The 19,486-nt window shown below is 50.3% G+C and overlaps 1 protein-coding gene across 1 annotated transcript in view; it reads right to left on the bottom strand.

Moving 5' to 3' along the window:
• Window positions 1-2,000: 2,000 nt before the first annotated feature.
• MBOAT2 (membrane bound O-acyltransferase domain containing 2) overlaps window positions 2,001-19,486 on the bottom strand; it is a 56,833-nt gene continuing 39,347 nt past the window's right edge. Inside the window, exons 5-13 of the mRNA XM_054383624.1 lie at window positions 17,719-17,774; window positions 17,224-17,278; window positions 15,647-15,830; window positions 13,632-13,824; window positions 11,552-11,655; window positions 11,099-11,163; window positions 6,284-6,416; window positions 3,562-3,713; window positions 2,001-2,223 (exon numbers count right to left, since the gene is read on the bottom strand). Coding sequence (XP_054239599.1) covers window positions 2,001-2,223; window positions 3,562-3,713; window positions 6,284-6,416; window positions 11,099-11,163; window positions 11,552-11,655; window positions 13,632-13,824; window positions 15,647-15,830; window positions 17,224-17,278; window positions 17,719-17,774 — 1,165 coding nt within the window. The remainder of the gene's footprint in view (window positions 2,224-3,561; window positions 3,714-6,283; window positions 6,417-11,098; window positions 11,164-11,551; window positions 11,656-13,631; window positions 13,825-15,646; window positions 15,831-17,223; window positions 17,279-17,718; window positions 17,775-19,486) is intronic.

The raw sequence follows: 19,486 nt of genomic DNA on the forward strand, positions 1-19,486 counted from the left end.
CTTCCCCCTTTCTAACTGTGCAGGGTAATCAGTACTAACCTGGAAAAGGTCTCTTATCTCCTGGATCTTCAGGCAGGGAGACAAAGGCCAGGCACAGAACCATCACAGCAAGGAAACAACTCTGACCTAACTTGGGATCTGGTTCTTCAGAGAGCCATAGAATCCCAGAATGGCTCAGGTTGAAATGGACCTCAGAGCTCATCTGATCCAACCTCTCCACCATGCCCAGGGACACCTCTCAACTAGACTCAGCTGCTCAAGGCCTCATCCAGCCTGGCCTTCAGCACCCCCAGGCAGGAGGCAGCCACAGCCAGAGTCTCACCACCCTCCTACTCAAGAACTTCTTCCTCAGCTCCAGTCTAACCCTGCTCGTCCTCAGCTTCAAACCATTCCCCCTTGTCCTGTCTCTAGACACACCTAAGTAGCACCCCCAAACCTGAGGCCCATCCTTGCACCTCCGGTCCCAAGAACATTCACCCCACCAGTGCCAGGGATCTGAAGAAAAATGTAAGTTCTGAACCATGACAAGATTTTTCTCCTCCATTTGTAGATTAACAATCAACAAGCTGCATTGTTTTTCTCTGTATTTTGTGTCAGCTTTAAAGCTAAAGAAACCCTAAAGTGGATTAAGAGTTTGTGTTTACTTAAAAAAAAGGGTGTATAAACCCACAGAATCTGAACCATTCCCATGTAGCCCTTCAACAGCAGCACTCTGGCAGGGACCATCAGCACCACGACTGCTCTGGAACAGACAGAACCACTGCAGTATTCCTGGGACACACTTTCAGAGCCCAGCAGAAGTCAGCCATTCTGAAGGATTTCTTGCTTGCTTTCATGCTCTTACCCACAACTATTGTGTGAACTCTGCATCTCTAACTGAGAGACAAAAGTTTCTCCTCAAACTCCATGACTTCTTTGGCTAAAGGGCCATCAAGTAGCAGGCATAAAGAAACCCATGGGGAGAACAAGGTCTGACTGCCACAGCACAGGGCAGCTTTGCTGGTTTGTACTGAAAGCATCAGCAGCTGACTACTGGATGCCTGAAAATGCCAAACAGGTATTAAAAAAATCTTTTTTTTTTTTTAAAACAGGTCTATTCTAGACCAAGCACTCCTGGTATTTAAGGTTAAAAACAGCCACCAATTGAAGTCCTGCTGCTTGCACATTTCCTTCTGTGTCCTGTGGCTGCCCTTCCTTCTCTAGCTGCAGAGCCCACTTGGCAGTGCTTTGTTTTTAGGTACTTTAAAGTAAAAACAAGAAACAAACCTAGACTGGAGCTAGGAAGCTCTGGAAAAGGTGAACCTTGAGGTGTTTTGTTTTTAATCTGCTCAGAGGGGCTGTAATTACCTCTTCAAAGAACCCTAACTATAAATTTGGCATCAGGAACATTTACAGTTCTGCAATAGTTGGAGATACTTTTAAGAAAACCCTCCAAATACTGAGATGCTTTATTGCAATTCCCTTTTCAAGACTCCAAAGCCTCCCCATGACTTTGCTCTCCCTATTTTCCATCTTCTTCTTCATAGTGTGAAGTATGTGAAACCAGACTGGAAAGCCCCCCACTCAGAAACACTACTTCAGTAGATCGAGGGTTTAAGGCAAGTCATTCCCTTTCCCTTGGTTAATCCTAGATGGACACCATTTGATTCCACCCCATCAGTGCCCTGGGATGCCCCAAGGTACATTCAGCAAGGGGCACACAGCTCACCCTGTGGACATCCTTTGGGGCTGCTGGCCCCAGGGACATCCGTTGCAAGTCCTGAGTGCCCGTTGAGCTCATGGTAACATCTTCAGGTAAGGCGTGACCCACAGGGACATGGCAGGGGAGGGGTTAATCTGCTTCTGTTGCCAGTCTTGCTAGTGGATGTGATTTTCCTAGGTAATGCATTCTTGTCTTACTAAACATCTTTGCAAACAAATACAAACCCCTTGAAAAGGTGCTAAAAATGGGTTTTGTTCTGAAAACATACAAAATCGATTCGGCCAGAGCCCTTCCCCCGTCACTGCTTCAGTGCTTGATATCTGCAGCTGATTTCTTGGCTCTGCTTGAAGCTATTTTTTGTTGTGGAATAATTGTTCTTTTGCAAAAGGTTTTCTTCTTCTAGTTTTCTGGACCAGGCTGGCTGGAGGTTTTCAGGATTTTTACTTCTTTTTTGAGTTCTTTTCAATGGAAAAACCAACAAGACCAGGATGCTGCCAATGTGAAGGCAGAAATAGCAGGAACTAAAAAACAAACAACAAACACAAATTCAGTCACACTTGACTACTCTACCAGGATGTTTAAGCCTCCTTGCATATTGTACTTAACACTAGTGGTAGGATTGCGAGCTCTAGGTCTTGATGAGCTCAATGGTCTCCTCCAAGCTCAACAGTTCTGATTCTGCTTGGCAGGTAAGACAGGAAGGCATTAATGTGTCCTTTAAGGAAAGTGATAATCACACACACACAGAATAGGAGGGTTGGAAGGGACCTCTGGAGATCATCCAGTCCAACCCCCTGCCAAGGCAGAGTCACCCAGGGCAGGGCACACAGAACACAGCCAGGTGGGGCCGGAATGACTCCAGAGATGGAGACTCCACCACCTCTCTGGGCAGCCTGCTCCAGGCCTCTGTCACCCTTCAATCACAGAAGTTCCTCCTCCTGTTCAGATGAACTCCTGCTGCTCCACTCTCTGCCCCTTACCCCTTGTCCTGTCCCTGGGCACCACTGAACACAGCCTGGTGCCATCTTCCTGACACCCACCCTTGAGGTATTGATCAGCATTGCTCAGATCCCCCTCAGGCTGCTCTGCTGACTAACCAGCCCCAGGGCTAACAGCCTTTCCTCAGCACAGAGATATTCCAGGCCCCTTTGCAGCTCTGTAGCCCTTTGCTGTCCCCTCTCCAGCTGATCCCTGTCCCTCTTGGACTGGGAAGCCCAGAACTGGACACAGTACTTCAGACGTGGCCTCAGCAGAGCAGAGTAAAGGGGAAGAAGAACCTCCCCTGCCCTGCTGGCCACACTCTTGTTGATGCACCCCAGAATGCCCTTGACCTTCTTGGCCCCAGGGGCACATTGCTGGTTCCTGAGCATCCTGATGGCCACCAGGACTGCCAGGTCCTTTCCCCCAGAGCTGCTCTCCAACAGCTCAGCCCCGAGCCTGCACTGATCCTTGGGGCAATCAGAAGCAAAGACTTCCCTCAGCACTGGGTGCAAAGTGGTGTCTGCTTTCAACTTACACCACAGCTTACCTCTGGGAAGTCACTGTCTAGTCCTGCTGTAGAGCAGTTCAAGGTACAGCAACCTCAGAGGCACACTCTGGGTTTGGTTGGTTGCTCCAGGATACATAAGCCTGTGGTTTAGGTTGGAGTAGATGATCCCTGAGGTCCTTCCCCACCTAAGCCATTCCATGATTCCACAGCAAAAAGAGCCTTCCCTGGTTTCCCATGCCCAGCACAGACTCAGTTCCAGTACCAGCACAGGAAGAGTTTGCTCAGCCAACAAATCAACCTCATGATGAGCACTAAAATCATGGCCACAGCAAAGACTTCTGAGGTGAGCCAACTGCTGGGCTGTGCTTACCTGTAAAAGGTGAGAGAGGGCCTGACAGAGAGCAGCACAAAGGGCACCACTGTGTAACTGATGGCTACTTGAGTTGTCACCCACGTGATGATATCATAACATGCCTTGGCTGCAGGGGACTCCACAAAGTAGTGCCTGATGTTGTTTCTGATCTGAAAAAACAGAGAAGAAGTTAGCTTAGGCCTAAACCTCGGGGGCTGTGTCACTGGACAGAGTTTGTTGCACTTCCCCTAAGTTCCCAGGGTGAGTGGAAAGGCTGCAGCTGGGTTCAATGCCTCTCAAAATGCCCAGCAGCTCCCGTGGGGGGCAGGTCAGATTCCCTGCCTTTGAGAACAGTGCACAGGAATGGAAGCATTCAGGACTTTAAGCAGAATTTCAGTAAATGAATCTGCCCCACAGCCAGCTCAGCTCCAGCTCCACACTTGTCTGCATTAGGCAGACATTCTGATCTCTTAAAGCATTCTGAAGATGGAGTGTTGGAGTGCATGAAGGCCAGGATGCTCCTGCTGAAAGCTGCTCCATGGCAAACCATTTTCATATCCTTGCTAATAAAATCCAGTTTAGAACAAGCAGGGTATCAATTAGAATACAGCAAATAGCAACTTTAATGACCTGTTTCAGGAGCCTTAATAAAACCTTCTATCAAGTGGGACTGTTACAAAATTACTCTGTTTTCTACACTGAGTCTTCTTCTCTTCAGCCAGCTCTCTTCAAACCAGGGGTTTGAAAGCATTCAACACCTGCCCAGGCTGGGCTTCAGTTCTGTTGATGTCTGTAATTAGAAAGCATTTCTTCCTTATCTCCAGTCTAAATCTGCCCTCCTCAAGCTTCAATCCATTCCTTTGTGTGGTTTGGTATCACAGTTGCCACCTCCCAGACACTGAGGCAGCCCTCTGGGGAGCTGCACCCCAAAGCACAGTTTAGCCTCTTCTACTTCCAGTCTCTTTGGAACTCTTGGTTCTGAAGAACACAGACTCACAGAATTGTTTGGGTTGGGAAAGACCTTGAAGCTCATCCAGTCCAACCATCCCCCAACTCTGCCAAGGCTGGGGCTACACCATGGCCTTCAGCACCACATCTCTGCCTCTCTGAAACACCTCCAGGGATGGGGATTCAGCCACTTCCCCAGGGACCCAATTGTCTGTGTTTGATAACACATCCAGGGCTAGCTCCTGCTCACTTCATTCTTCATTCTTCTCTTTAAAAACCTTTTTTAACACTTCCTGTCCTTACATTTTGCAGATCCTGCATTCCCCTTGGCCTTGTTTAGTTAAGCTCAAGTAAACCAATTCTAGCCACATACCCTTCATCTTGCCACCTCCCCCTGGGTTTTCTCCTGTGGTCCTAATGGTTTCTCCTTGAAGTTTCACAGAATTTCTTGTGGAAGAATCTACTGGTTTAGGACTTGAAGGGCAACTTTTAAGATTAATCTGGAATTGCCCCTAGTCATTAGCTGACTGTGAAATGTGTAATGATTAAAGGGAGCAAAATGAGTTGAATGCAGGCTTAGGCATGCCAGGAACAGGAAAGTGTGGATTAGAGCTGCCAAGCTTTGCAGTTCAGGTCTAGCAGAGTAAGTTCTACAGCATGCTAATGTACCTCTGAGGTACCTTATCAGCTACTATGAGGTATCTGGCAATGCAGACACTCAAGGTGTTTGGATTTAGCAGCCTGTGGACTGACACAAAAATGAACACAGCTCGTGGGGCAAAGCCAGGACCAAGTACAGCTGCCTGGGCTCACCCTGCTCAGGGTACACCACAGCTTCTGCCTGGGAACTGTCCCTGAGCTTGGCTTTTGCACCAGCCCCTGGCTGATCAGTTCACTGGGATAGAGCCTGGGAAGGAGAAGGGAGCTGTCCCTGTTGCAAAGAAAGGAGGCAGGCAAGGGCTGTACCCACAGCTTTGTGTAGGAAGAGGAGAAGCATCTGGTTTATTGCTGTCAGCAGCACTCCAGAGCTGGAGTGCTACCTTCCCCTAGCTATTGTACCAACAGAAAACTGTTTGCTTCACTTCTCCTTCTGCCTCTTGCAGGAGAGAAGGGCTGCTCTGGGCTGACATTTCATTTGATTTGATTGCTCCTCCTTCCCACTGAGTAACCGAGAAAGCTGCCTCTGCTCTTCTGCAGCCTTCTCAAGCAGGGCTGTGAGAGGTTTCTCAGTGAGTTTGCTGGTTCCACCTCAGATTTGCTGGTTCCACCTATTTCTGAAGAGCAGCTGCAGAAGCTTGCTAATGTGGCTACCCTGGCTGGCCACTTTGGAATAGCAACTGCATGAGAGCTTTTTATCTGCTGGTTGAGGAGGAACATTCTTGAGTTACCATCTTCCTCAGAGTACTGGGCAGAGATGAGGGAGGGGTCAGGCTCTATAAATACCTAGCAGGTTTTAAGCCACTCATCATCAGCGGTGCTTTCATCATCAACAAGATGTTTCCAAATGATCTAACAGCATCCTGTTCAGCATGGCAGAGAGAGACACCAGCAGTTGAAACAGAGGAAGAGCTTCCACAGCAGATATACTGCAGAGATGCTGCAGGCTGGGTGCCCTCTCCCTTGCTCCCACCCATCAGCCCCTCCTTGCAATCAGTCACCCCTCTGCTCTCCTCACTCAGCAAGCAGACCCCACTGCCAGGCTACATCAGCTGCAGCTCTGGACCAGAGAACAGATCCATTGCCTTGTCCAACACTGATGACTGATGAAAGAAGAGAGGTGGTTGGTACTTACAGCTCGTGCTGCCAGGGTCATCAGCACTCCTGTTAGAAATGTTAAATAGTATCCTGGGTACACCCCATGCCAGATGGCAGAGAGGATGAAGGTCTGGATCGTGGGGCTGAAGGTGGCTCTCTCATAGCACACTCTAGCAAGACAAAGAACAGCAGAGCAGCCCCAGTTAGGCTCCACACTGCTGGCAGTCTCACCCCCAGCACACCCTGTGCAGTACTGCAGAGTGCTGCCCTGCCTGCTGACTGACAGAACACTTTAGCTGCTCACAGCTCCCACAGCAACCCCTCAGTGCTAACCTAGGCTCAGTGCCATCACACATGGCACTTAGAACACAGAATGGGTTGGCTTGGAAGGGACCTGAGAGCTCATTCAATTCCACTCCCCTGCCATGGGCAGGGACACCTCCTCCTAGACCAGGTTGCTCAAGGCCTCATCCAACCTGGCCTTGAACTCTTCCAGGCTTGGTGACTGCACAACTTCTCTGGGCAACCTGTTCCAGTGCCTCACACCACCCTCATGGGGAAGAATTTCTTCCTAATGTCTAATCTCAGTTGGGCTTCTTCCAGTTTGAAGCCAGCACCTCTCATCCTGTCACCCACATGCCTTTGTCCAAAGTCCCCCTCCAGCTCTCCTGCACCACTCTGTGCATGCTTGAAGTTTGTCGAGTTTTCACCCTCTACCTCCTGCTCCAGACTGATTCTCCTCTGATGGCAGAAACCTTCCAAACATCTTGAACTAGTTCAGTTCATCAGTTCTAGCTCAGTCTCCAGGACTAAATCCTCAGTGCAGCAACAGCCTCACAAGTTTGAATATAACCATGAAGTCATTGCAGGGAGACCAGCAGTCCAGGAACCTCTACCAGCCTATAGACTAGACAGAGGCCACCCATGAATGTGTTTGAGCAGCTACAGTGGAAGGCACAGAGCACCCCACAACCCCCTGCTGTGGGTCAGATTTTTCATAAAGAGAAAGTAGCTTCTAGGAGAAAGGGAAAAGCAAACAACTCCCTTCAGCTTTGACTGTGGCTGTGTGGGGCCATTAGGTGAGCATGACAAGGGGACTGGAACTAATGACTGCAGGGAGGTGAGGGTTTCAAATACAGCAGAATGCTGAACTCTGCTGTTTGAAAATGGAGACAAGGTCCTACAGCAAGGGAGTCTAGAATGAAGACAGGGAAAAGGAATTCAGGACAGGTAGTTTCTAGAAGGCAACATTAAATGACACAAAGACAAACCATCATGGTATGGAAGAGTGATAGGAAACATGGAAAGGTCCTGACATGGCTTCATCAAGAGGTCTTTAATGATCTGAAAACCAAAAAGCAATAGGAAATATGGAAACAGTTCCACACTGCCATGGAGCCAAACCCCCAGCAGGAGCACCTGTGGACACAAAGCTCCAGGCAGCACACAGGGATGAGCTGTGACTGGAACAGGTCCTTGGCAGCAGTGTGTGAGAAGGAGGAAGACCAGGGGGAGAGGAGAGGGGGCAGGTCAACAACAAGCTAAGGACAGAGGGCAGCAGCACTCACTACTCACATCACTGCTTTACTACAATCTCCTGACAAGGCTGCCAGCACCAAGGGCTACAGTCAGTGTTGAGGAGCAGAATGTGAAGAGGATCTGAGTGAGGGAAGCTCAGAAGTGCACTGATAATTTATTGAATTCCAGCCAAACAGGTGTGGGCAGCTTTATCTTAGCAGGGCTTCAGGACAGGGTACCAAGCACAACCCCCATGGGGTAGGTGCACACAAAACCATCCCAGGACATCTGCCCAAAGAAGAGGGCAGCACTGGCCAGGCTAAACAGCAACCAGGGAATCTCAAAGAGAGCTTTGAGACAGAATTTGTCAGCCTGAAACATACAAAAGCATTAAGAAAATTGTATCAAGCCAGGGAGACATCTCCAGGCAAAATTCTGGTCATCAAATCCCAGTCTGACACTGCCAGAAGCTGCCCCACCAGCAGCATGACTTCTCTGTACCTGTGGGAACATCTCCACTTCTAGAGCTCCTTGGGAGTGGTGACAGAAGTGTGTTTAGAACTGTTTGTTAACCAGAACCCCAGCCACACACCACACCTCTTCTAGCACTGAGCTTAACCCTGCAGGTAGATTTCATTGCCTGCTGGTTAATTGGGTGCCACTAATAAAGCCTGAAGCCATTCATCAATGTTTTTTAGTTACTTCAAGCAAATTTTGCTCTGCAAAACATTCAGGAGCTGATAAAGCTAAATTAGCCACATTTGAGATCTTACCAAGCCAGGTAAGACATGGACCAGAAAACAACTCATCAGGCTTCAACTCCAAGAAGTAAAGACTCAGCTGAAACCCCTCCTGGACCTGCCTATAATTAATCATGTTGGAATGCTTCACCTGACAGCCCTCAGAGCAAACCAAGGAACTGTGGTCACCACAGAGGAAATCCATTTAACTCCAGCTGGGGCAGGTTATCTGGGCCACCATCTGCTGCAGGAGTGGGGAGGTGCAGCAGCTGTTCACCAAGCTCCTGCTTTTGCTCTGCTTCTCTACTTTCATTACCAGCTCAGGAAGCAGACTCAGAAGTATGTTCCTCCACCTTGTCTTCCCTTCTGTTTTGGGAGTGGAAGGTGAGGGGACAAGACTGACATTGTTTGATCAGCAGAAAGAGCACTAGAATCCAAAAGGATCCTGCCAGACTTGAATGATGTCCTGAAATCCAGAACAGAGTCATAGAAGGGTTTGGGTTGCAAAAGCTCTCTAAGGTAGACAGGCTGAGGGAGCTGGGGGTGTTCAGCATGGAGAAAAGAAGGCTCCAGGGGCACCTTAGAGCTGCCTGCCAGGACCTGAAGGGATCCTGCAGGAAGGCTGCAGAGAGACTTTTGCTGAGGGTGTCTGCGACAGGCCAAGGGGGAATGGTTTGAAGCTGAGGCAGAGCAGGGTTAGACTGGAGCTGAGGAAGAAGTTCTTCAGTCCCAGGGTGGTGAGACTCTGGCACAGGCTGCCCAGGGAGGCTGTGGCTGCCTCCTGCCTGGGGGTGCTGAAGGCCAGGCTGGATGAGACCTTGAGCAGCTGAGTCTAGCTGAGAGGTGTCCCTGGGCATGGTGGGGAGGTTGGAGCAGATGAGCTCTGAGGTCCCTTCCAGCCTGAGCCATTCTAGGATTCTAAGATCTTTGAGTCCAATCATTGGCCTAACACCACCATGGTCATTAACTCATGTCCCAAAGCGCCACAACTACACATTTCTTCAACACCTCCAGGGATGGTGACTCCACTAAGAAGATGAAATGATTTGAGCTCTAGGCCAGTGGTTGGAGGTGATGATCTCAAAGGCCTCTTCCAACCTCAACAGTTCTATAGTCCAAAACAGAGAACATCAAATAAGAAGTGGAAGACAAACCATTCCTGTAGCTCTCCTGAAAGCCTGAGGCTGAGCATGACTATGAATCAACAACATGAAACATTGAGCATCAGCTGAGCATGAATCAACAGGGGAAGGCTGCTGCAGAGAGACAGAAAGTGATACCTGAGGGGAACCAAGGTCAGGAACCCACTCAAGTCACTCAACTCTGCCTCTAACAAGCCAGGGAAAAGCCTTGGAGGTCTTAGCTGAGTACTACACCCACTGCAAGGAGACTGCAAGGTTGGAGAGGTGCCAGAAGAGAGCAAGAACCACAGAGGTGTTGCAAACATGACCAAAGACAATGGAATGAGCTGGTTTCTGTTTTCTAGCGGGGGAGGGGAAGAGAATGAGCAGGGGGAGGAGGACCACAAGAGCTTCCCCAGGCAGGAAGCACTGCAGTGAGAGATGCTGCTGGGAGCCACCACTGGCTAAGTGTCTGCTCTAACCTGCGTGCTTGGATCAACAGTTCCTAGAAACTGCTGCATTTTGGGATCCACAACTAATGTTTCCTGAACTTCTTTACAGTCTGCATATCCTCTCACTCTGTTCCCACAAGGAGGTGGTTTGAACTCACTGCCAGGGTCCTCTAAATCTGAGGGTTCAGTTTAGAGTATCAGAAGAGAAGAAATTTTGATGTCTGGTGAGGTAACTGGCTAAGACTTGAGGGACTTGTATAAAAGGGAAGCAAGTGAGGTGTGAAAGGTGATGCAGCAGCTCATCCTCTGCTGCAGCTGCTGGAGCACTGCAGCTGGCCAAAGGCTGAGACCAGATTTTCTGTAGCACCAGGCATGGGCCATGCACCTGACCACTGAACAACCTTTTGCTTGCATCAGAACTGCAAGAAAACAGAGAATGGGTTGGGTTGGAAAAGACCTTTAAGATTGATTCCAACCATCATCTTAGTCTACCAAGGCAGGGGCCAACCCTCAGCCTATATCCTTGCCTCTTTGGAACACCTCCAGGGATTCAGCCCACTAAGAGAGAAGCCCTAAGTTCACAGAATCACAGAATGCATCAGGTTGGAAGGGAGCCTCCAAGGTCATCTTGTCCAAACCCCCTGCAGTCAGCAGAGACATCCCCAACTACACCACGTAGCTCAGAGCCCCATCAAGCCTGACCTTGAATGGCTCCAGGGATGGAGCCTCCACCACACCTCTGGACAACTTGCTCCAGTGTTCCACCACCCTCATTGTGCAGAACTTCCTCCTCATGTCCAACCTAAATCTGTTCTGCTCCAGTTTAAACCACTGCCCCTGTGGTGTCACCAGTATGAAAAGCCAGAGGCTTGAACTCAAGTATCACAAGGAGCATGTCCCATGCAGTTGCTAACAACTGATGCTGTGTGGGGTTGTGCTTTAAATGTTAAACTCTCTTCAAAGAAACATAGATCTAAGAAACTTGCAGTGCAAGAGCAGCTTGTATTGAAGACATCAATACCTTTTAAGCCAAAGAGCTGTTTGGATATTCCAGTTATCAAGGAACATCTTGAAGCTTGTGGAAAACTGTGAAGGAAAAATAACAAAACAAAACAAAAACCCACAAACTAATTATTTCTGTAATTGCAAAGTGTTACAAAAGATCTCAAAATTCAGGTATGGAAATTATTAAACCCCCACAGCTTTTGTGATGACTTCAGGAAGGTATTGAAGTAAAGGTAATTATTGGTAAATACTCAACTCCTCCTAACCACAAAGTACTGCTCAGCTGCTCCCAGCCACAAAGTGTTTTGGATGTCAGCTGGCAGGCAGAAGATACTCAACCCAGGCTTTATTTCCCATCCTCTTCCAAGGGTGTGAACATTCTCTGTTTGGGAACACAGTCTTCAGGAACAGAATGTGTAGAAAGCCTTTAAGTCACAAGCAGCAAGCTGAGCAAGAGTCACAAACCAACCTCTATCTGCTGGATCCTCAGGTTTGAGACAAGGTCCCAGCGTGCAGCTCCGGTTTTGTCGTAGCCTCTGAAGCCAAACCCTGCTGCATTATTAATTGCATCTGCTGCAGGGAAACAAGAGCACAGACAGCAGCTGTGAGCTGCAGAGCAAACTGCATTGCACACAGCAGCTTGATCAGAGTTTTTGTCAGGTTTTAAAGGCTGCACATTGATCATCTTTAAACACTGAGAGTAACTGTTGGACCTGGAACAACAGAGAACCACCCATGGGACATGGTGGTGTTCAGTCCAAACACCTGGGCAAAAGCAGCAGAAGGAAAGGCAGCAGGACCCACCTCACACTACAGATCTTCTCTCTTCCCTGCCACCTACTCAGACCTCACTGGAGCAATCTGACAGAAGACCAAACTCGCAGATTCACAGGATAGGTTGGGTTGGAATGAACCTCAAAGCTCATCCAGTTCCAACCCCCTGCCATGGGCAGGGACACCTCCCACCAGCACAGGTTGCTCCAGGCCTCATCCAGCCTGGCCTTGAACACCTCCAGGGAGGGGGCATCCATAGCCTCCCTAGGCAACCTTGTCCAGTGTCTCCCCACCCTCACTGTCTAGAATTTCTTCCTCATCTGCAGTCCAAGCAAGCAGAGCAAGTTCTCATTCTGTTCACCATCATTTTAGTGACCATTCAGTTGAAGGAATTAATGAAGAGTTCTTTCTTTCCTTAGGTGTCAAGAGCAGCAATGCACAGCACAGAAGCACCACACCCAGAGAAGCTGCTGAGGGATCTCACATTTTCCTCATACCATTAGAGGTTTAAATGAGGCAAAGGCAAGGACAGAAGTCAAAGAAAGCTTTTAGCAAACTAAAAGCTGAGTTGGTATCATTTATCTCCATCAGTGCTTCACCAAAGGGATGCTGGCTCTGCCCTGCCAGCAAGTGTGCAAGGAGAGCCTCATCTGAAGCATTCCAGGGAAAAAATCCCATGAAGATTATTGCTTTGTCAGCTGTCTCCTGCTCTCCACAGATGATGGTACTGGTGCACAAGAGCACAATATTCCAAATCCTTTCAGTTCCCAACAAGCCCCAGAGTTGCCATTCCCCAGCCCAGCTGAAAGGCCTTCATTCACTGACAGGAAGGGAGCCAGCAGCTGTGAGTGAGTCACTCTGCTCTGACACACTCCAGCCCTCTGCAGGCCTTTGTTCCCCACAGATTCTCTTCCAAAGAGTTGTGACACAAACACACAAACCTGGAGAGGAGGAGGAAGCTGATGAACTCAGCTTTAGGAGCCACTCTCAAGATGGCAGCTTCCATAAATCCAGCACTTTGGGGGAAAAAATCCACATGGGAGCAGCAACAGCATCAAGTGAAAAGCAAAACGTTCTTTAAGCTGCACCATGCATCCCATGGCCGAAATCAGTGACCATGCTGATACCTGCTGGGCATTAGAACCTTCACAGATTGCACTGGGTTGGAAGGGATCCTCCAAGGGCATCTAGTCCAACCCCCCTGCAGGCAGCAGGGACACCTTCAGCTAGAGCAGGCTGCCCACGGACACATCCAGTCTGATCTTGAATGTCTCCAGGAATGGGGGCTCAACCACAGCCCTGGGCAGCCTGTGCCAGGGTTTCACCACTCTTTTGGGAAATGAAGACTAAACCTGAAGTGCATCAAATTCCTAAACTGCTGCTGCAAATCCAGGGAGACTCTGGAACAGGTTGCCCAGGGAGGCTGTGGATGCCTCCTCCCTGGAGGTGTTCAAGGCCAGGCTGGATGAGGCCTTGAGCAAGCTGGGCTGGTGGGAGGTGTCCCTGCCCAGGGCAGGGGGTTGGAACTGGATGAGCTTTGAGGTCCCTTCCAAGCCACCCACTCTGTGAATCTTGTTGACAGCACTGTGCTGAGCTTGCTGGTAGGTTTGGTTTCTCAACAAGAGACACCATTCATGTTTTACAAACACCTCAGAGCAGTCCTGACTTGGAGGCTTCCACTGGGCACTGTCCCTCTGTACTGCACCCCCAGCCTGCAGCACCCCCACTCAAGCTCCAGGCACACACTGCCTTCTGGCTTTGATGGATGCACTTACCTAAGGTCCATGCAAAGTAATACTTGGGTCTGGCAGCCACGAGAGACAGGTACAGGTAGAAAAACCTTACAGGCCATGAAGCTGTAGCTCTGAAGTGCTCATCAATGTTGTACTCCACAGGCAAGGCTTGGGTAATGGTCATGTGGAAGAGCAAGGACAGGCCACAGATCAAGAGCTTCTGTGCCACAGCTATCTGAAGAGTCACAGATGGGAGACTTGGTGAGCTTCAGTTCATGTCAGGCAGCTCAAAATAAAGGCAAGTCAGAGCCTTCCTTCCCTGGACAGTGTAAGTGTAAGTCAGGAGTACACACTGCTCCTCTAAACCAGCCAGCAACAGGCCATGGAGGCTCAGGGAACAGCATGGGCTGGATCAAGTCATGGCAGACACAGCTAAACTGAACTTAACTAAAGAGTGCCTCTAAAAACCCTTCAATAATGGAAGCACCTTCTAGAACCACAGAATCCTTTAGGGAGCACCTTCTGGAACCACAGAATCCCTTGGGGAGCACCTTCTGGAACCACAGAACCCTTCCAGACCACCAAGTTTTGCAGCTCCTTTTTTCTCTCATTTCAGTGTCAAACTGCTGAAGGCAGCTGAGCTGCTAAGCCACTGTAACAAAGTGGATCTAGGACAAAATGAGCACAATGACTGCAGACATTGAAGCAATGGCAAAGCCTGAGTTCATTTTTGGTGATCTTTGGCATGCTGCAGGTGTTCCCTCGAAGGTCATCTTGTCCAACCCCCCTGCAGTGAGCAGGGACACTTTCAACAAGAACAGGTTGATCACAGAATTGTCAGGGTTGGAAGGGACCTCAAGGATCATCCAGTTCCAACCCCCTGCTATGGGGAGGGACACCTCACACTAGAGCAGAGCCCCAGTCAACCCAGCACTGAACGCTTCCAGGGAGGGGGCATCCACAACTCCTCTGGACAGCCTGTGCCAGTGTCTCACCACCCTCACAGTGAAGATTTTCTCTCTAATACCTAATGCAAATCTCCCCTGGCTCACTTTAAAGCTGCTGTTCCTTGTCCCATCACCACACTCACACAGAGCATCTTCTACAGGTCACAGAATCACTGAAGCAACCAGGTTGGAAGAGACCTCTAAGATCATCAAGTCCAACTGATCACCCAACCCCAACTAATCAACCAGACCATGACACTAAGTGCCTCATCCAGGCTCTTCTTAAACACCTCCAGGGATGGTGACTCCACCACCTCCCTGGGCAGCACATTCCAATGGCCAATCTCTCTTTCTGGAAAGAACCTCTTTCTAGGACCAAGCCTAAACTTCTTCCTGCACAGCTTGAGACTGTGTCCTCTTGTTCTGGTGCTGGTTGCCTGGGAGAAGAGACCAAACCCCTCCTGGCTACAACCTCCCTTCAGCAATAAGGTCTGCCCTGAGCCTCCTGTTCTCCAGGCTAAACACCCCCAGCTCCCTCAGCCTCTCCTCACTGGGCTGTGCTCCAGACCCCTCCCCAGCTTCGTTGCCCTTCTCTGGACACATTCCAGCATCTCAACATCTTTTTTGAACTGAGGAGCCCAGAACTGGACACAGCACTCAAGGTGTGGCCTGACCAGTGCTGAGCACAGGGCAGGATGACTTCCCTGCTCCTGCTGGCCACACTATTGCTGATGCAGGCCAGGATGCCATTGGCCTTCTTGGTCACCTGGACACACTTCTGGCTCCTGTTCAGCTGCTGTCAACCAGCACCCCCAGGTCCCTCTCTGCCTGGCTGCTCTCCAGCTGCTCTGTCCTCAGCCTGTAGCTGCATGGGGTGGTTGTGGCCAGTGTGTAGAACCCAGCACTCAGATTTGTTAAACCTCCTCCCACTGGGCTCTGCCTATCGTTGCCTGGCTCAGCCCCGGGCAGGGCCGGTCCAGCCTGGGAGGGAGCCGCCCTGGGCACGGCCTCCAGCCAGAGCTCTGCAGTTAGGCCTGGAAGTGAAGGGTGCAGAGCAAGCTCCCCATGCAAGGAGAGTCAGGCTGAGCAGGGCAGGGAGGTGCAGCTTACATTTGGAGAGGGCTCTGTTTGTTCGTACTTTGTGTCCTCCTTCCCGTTGGCTTCCGGCTGGAGCAGCTGGTATGATCTGCCTTCAATGAAAGCAATATAGTCTTTGTAAGAGCATAAGGGGCCTGCCAGGATCCCCAGGAAGTTACAGGTGTAACTGAAATACTCCAGTGGGCTTGGCATGCGTCTGCAATGCAAAGACAAGCAACCGTGAGATGGAACTGAGCAGCTCTGCCCCGCACCCCCCCGGCAGGACTGCTCCCCACCAGCACTGCCAACGCCTGCAGCACAGCCCCTCGGGGCCTGCTGGGACACAGCCCACCACACTCTGCACCAGGGAGCTCTGTCCCATCCAAGCTGAGCCTGAGGGGCTCCAGAAGATCTGGGGAGGGACTTTGGACAAGGGCTGGGAGTGACACGGCAAGGGGCAATGGCTTTGAGCTGGGAGAGGGGAGATTGAGACTGGAGATGAGGAAGAAATTCTGGGCAGTGAGGCTGGGGAGACACTGGAACAAGTTGCCCAGGGAGGCTGTGGATGTCCCCTCCCTGGAGGTGTTCAAGGCCAGGCTGGATGAGGCCTTGAGCAACCTGTGCTGGTGGGAGGTGTCCCTGCCCATGGCAGGGGGTTGAAACTGGATGAGAGCTTTGAGGTCCTTTCCAACCCAACCTATTCTCTGATTCTTTGATTTCCAGACAGATCTCCTGAACTCTGGTCACAGAATGGTAGGGGCTGGAAGAGACTTCCGAAGATTGAGTCCAGTCCCCTGCCAGAGGAGGGGCACCCACGGCAGGTCACACAGGAACTCTTCCAGGTGGGGCCTGAAAGCCCCAAGAGAAGGAGACTCCACAACCTCTCTGGGCAGCCTGCTCCAGGGCTCCAGCAGCCTCACACCAGGGAAGTTTCTCCTCATGCTGAGGTGGAACCTCCTGGGTTCCAGTTTGTGTCCATTGCCCCTTGTCCTGTCACAGGATACCACTGAACAGAGCCTGGCCCCTTCCTGGTGACTCTCTCCTTGCCTCAAGTCATGGTTTTTGACTGAGGTTGAGCTGGGGAAGGGGAAGGAAGAGGGTATCTCTGAGTGCTTGTTCAACCATTTGTGTTTTTTTTTTTTTCCCCTCCAGAAGTGAAGCACTCCCCAAGGGTTTGTGCTAAGTGGCAATAATTCCCATGAAGGAGACTTGTGTGAGTCAGGACTGGTTTGGGCAGCACAAGCTGCTGTTCTCATGTCTCCTGAGTAAAGAAGGCAGAAAAAGCCAGGTGAAAGCTGAGCCAGAATTAACCTGGCACCTTTCTGCATGCACTCAGTGGTCACAAGCCTGCCTGATGTGCCATTCATTAGTCTGGACTGCTTAGAACTTGGAATGTTCTCCTTAATAAGCATAAATCCTGCTTCTAGTGATGCTGTGTAGGAGAAGAGAGGTCTGAACTAAGCTATAACCAGGAAAAGCACAGATCTGCTTTGCAGGAGTTGAATTCCCTATCTTCAGTGGCAATTCTAGCAACTCCACAGAGCACTAATGAAGGCCAAAAGCCTCTCTCCCCCCCCAAAACTTAGCCTCAGAGATGTCCAAAAGCCTACCTTACAGCCAAGCACCTCTGTGAGGGAGTCAAATCTTCATTTTTCCGACACATTCCTAGGGAAGGGGACAGGAAAAAGGAAAAATCAAGAGAAGTGTCACCCTCCCACACTGAGTAGTGGTTTCTTTACTCAGCAGAGCAGGCCTCATGCTGCAAGGTCATTTTTGATGTCCTCTAAGTCATTTCAGAGATATTCTGTCCTCACACTCTGTTTTGGATGGGGCTTTGAGCATCCTGGGCTGGGGGAAGGTGTCCCTGCCCACAGCAGGGCATTGGAACCAGGTGGCCTTTAAGATCCCTTTCACCCCAACCCATTCTATGAGTCTATGATTTCTTGGTCCTTCTATCAGCAAGCCTCAGGAGAATCAGCTGAGCCACAATCCCATGTTTTGTCCCAACACACAAGCTGGGCTGAAGCAGCCTCACTGACTCTTGCCTCTCTTTCCTGAGGCTTCTTTCACAGGGAACATTAAAGACAGTGGAGAGCAAATCTTACCATCATGAATCTCAAATGCCAGACTGGTGATCTTCTGGGTAATGATCATCATTGGGCTGGGACAAAAAACAAGAAAGAAAAAGAAGAAAGAGTCATTTAGAAGAAAGCTCAGGAGTTTCTATCACATGTAAAGAGCAGAGAAAGTTCAGACTCATCTGAATAAATGTATCTCAGGTTATCTTTATTTCAAAGCCCACAACAGTTGCAGCCCTCAAAATGCAATCACTTTTTCTACCACACCCTCAGTGCCCATGACCCTGGTGCCAAGCCCTGAGTAGCTTTTTAAGGGTCAGCAAGGAGGAACAGGCTGGGAAATCCCTGGTATGTCCCTCCAGCATCTGAGCTGCAGACCTGCCTGGTGCTGGCAGAGATCCCCAGGGGACTCTGAACAGAAGAGATTTGCCTTCTGGAGCTGGACACCAAGCAGCACTGATGGTGCCTGGGGGCAGGCTAGAGCCCAGGAGGAGCTCAGTCAGACCCTGGACTGATCCTGGCTGATAGACCTCTCAATGCCACCCCAGCAGACCCTGGCATTCTTTCCTTCTCAAGCAGCTATTCCACCATCTTCAGAGATTTGGCTGAGGAGCAACAATCCAGAGATGAAGAGAGGAAGAGTCCTTCCTGGAACAGCAGGGCAGGATTTTAACAATCCCTTTTAGGTGCTGCTGGCAGAAAGGCAAAGGAGCTGCTGGAAGCTTTCTGGCAGCTGGGATCTGCTAATACTGAAGCCAGGACAGTCAACTGCACCTCCAGCAGGAGGCCTGCTCAGCTTCCTCTGCTGCAAGCACACTGACACGTTCCCTCAGGCTTTCTGCAATCCTCTGGGCTTGGACACCTCAGGTGGGCATGGCCTGCCAGGAGGAATGGCTGGGTGCAGGCATTCAGAACTCTGTTGGTGCTAACCACCACATGAATCCACGCCAACATCTTTAGAAGAACTTGCTGGGGGGGGGTTCAACAGCTGGTTAGTCAACTTGAGTTATTTTCTTGAGCTTACTTCTTCCCCTGGAACTCCACAAGTTGCTCAGGGAGATGGTGGAGTCCCCATGCCTGGAGGTGTTCCAGAAAGGTATGTCCATGGCACTGGTGGCCATGGTGGGGTTGGGTTGCTGGTTGGACTTGACCTTAGAGATCTTTTCCAACCTTACTGATGATATAAAACCCTTTGGCTCCAGCCTAGAAGTTGAGTTTCTGGCCTGTTTGCCTGTGGGCAGTGATGGGTGAGAAGCAGCAAGGCTAAGGAGCAAGGCTCCACTGCACCACACAGGCCACACTGGAGCACAAAGCCTGCTGCCAGTCACAGCACTCCTGAATTTCCTGCATTTTTTAGAGCAGACTAACAAACATCCTGCACCTCTGCACTCCAGAACACCTGCAGGGGCAATGGTTTAAACTGGAGCTGGGCAGGGTTAGGTTGGACATCAGGAGGAAGTTCTGCACAGTGAGGGTGGGGAGACCCTGGCACAGGCTGCCCAGGGAGGTGCTTGAGGCCTCATCCCTGCAGACATTCAAGGCCAAACCTGGTGGAGCTCTGAGCAACCTGCTCTAGCTGGAGGTGTTCCTGCTGCCTGCAGGGGGGTTGGACAAGATGCCCTTGGAGGGTCCCTTCCAACCCAATGCATCACAACAAAAGCACCATCCCAGGAGCACAACTGAGCTGTGGCTGCTGGGTCTGCAGCACCAGGAAGAATCACCAGCAGGGTTTCTTTAGACCACCAGAAGGTCTTTAGGCCTTGCCTTTTTAGTTCTCTTTTAGAGTCACAGAACT

The sequence above is a fragment of the Indicator indicator genome, chromosome 9 (assembly GCF_027791375.1).
Source record: "Indicator indicator isolate 239-I01 chromosome 9, UM_Iind_1.1, whole genome shotgun sequence".
Taxonomy (NCBI): domain Eukaryota; kingdom Metazoa; phylum Chordata; class Aves; order Piciformes; family Indicatoridae; genus Indicator; species Indicator indicator.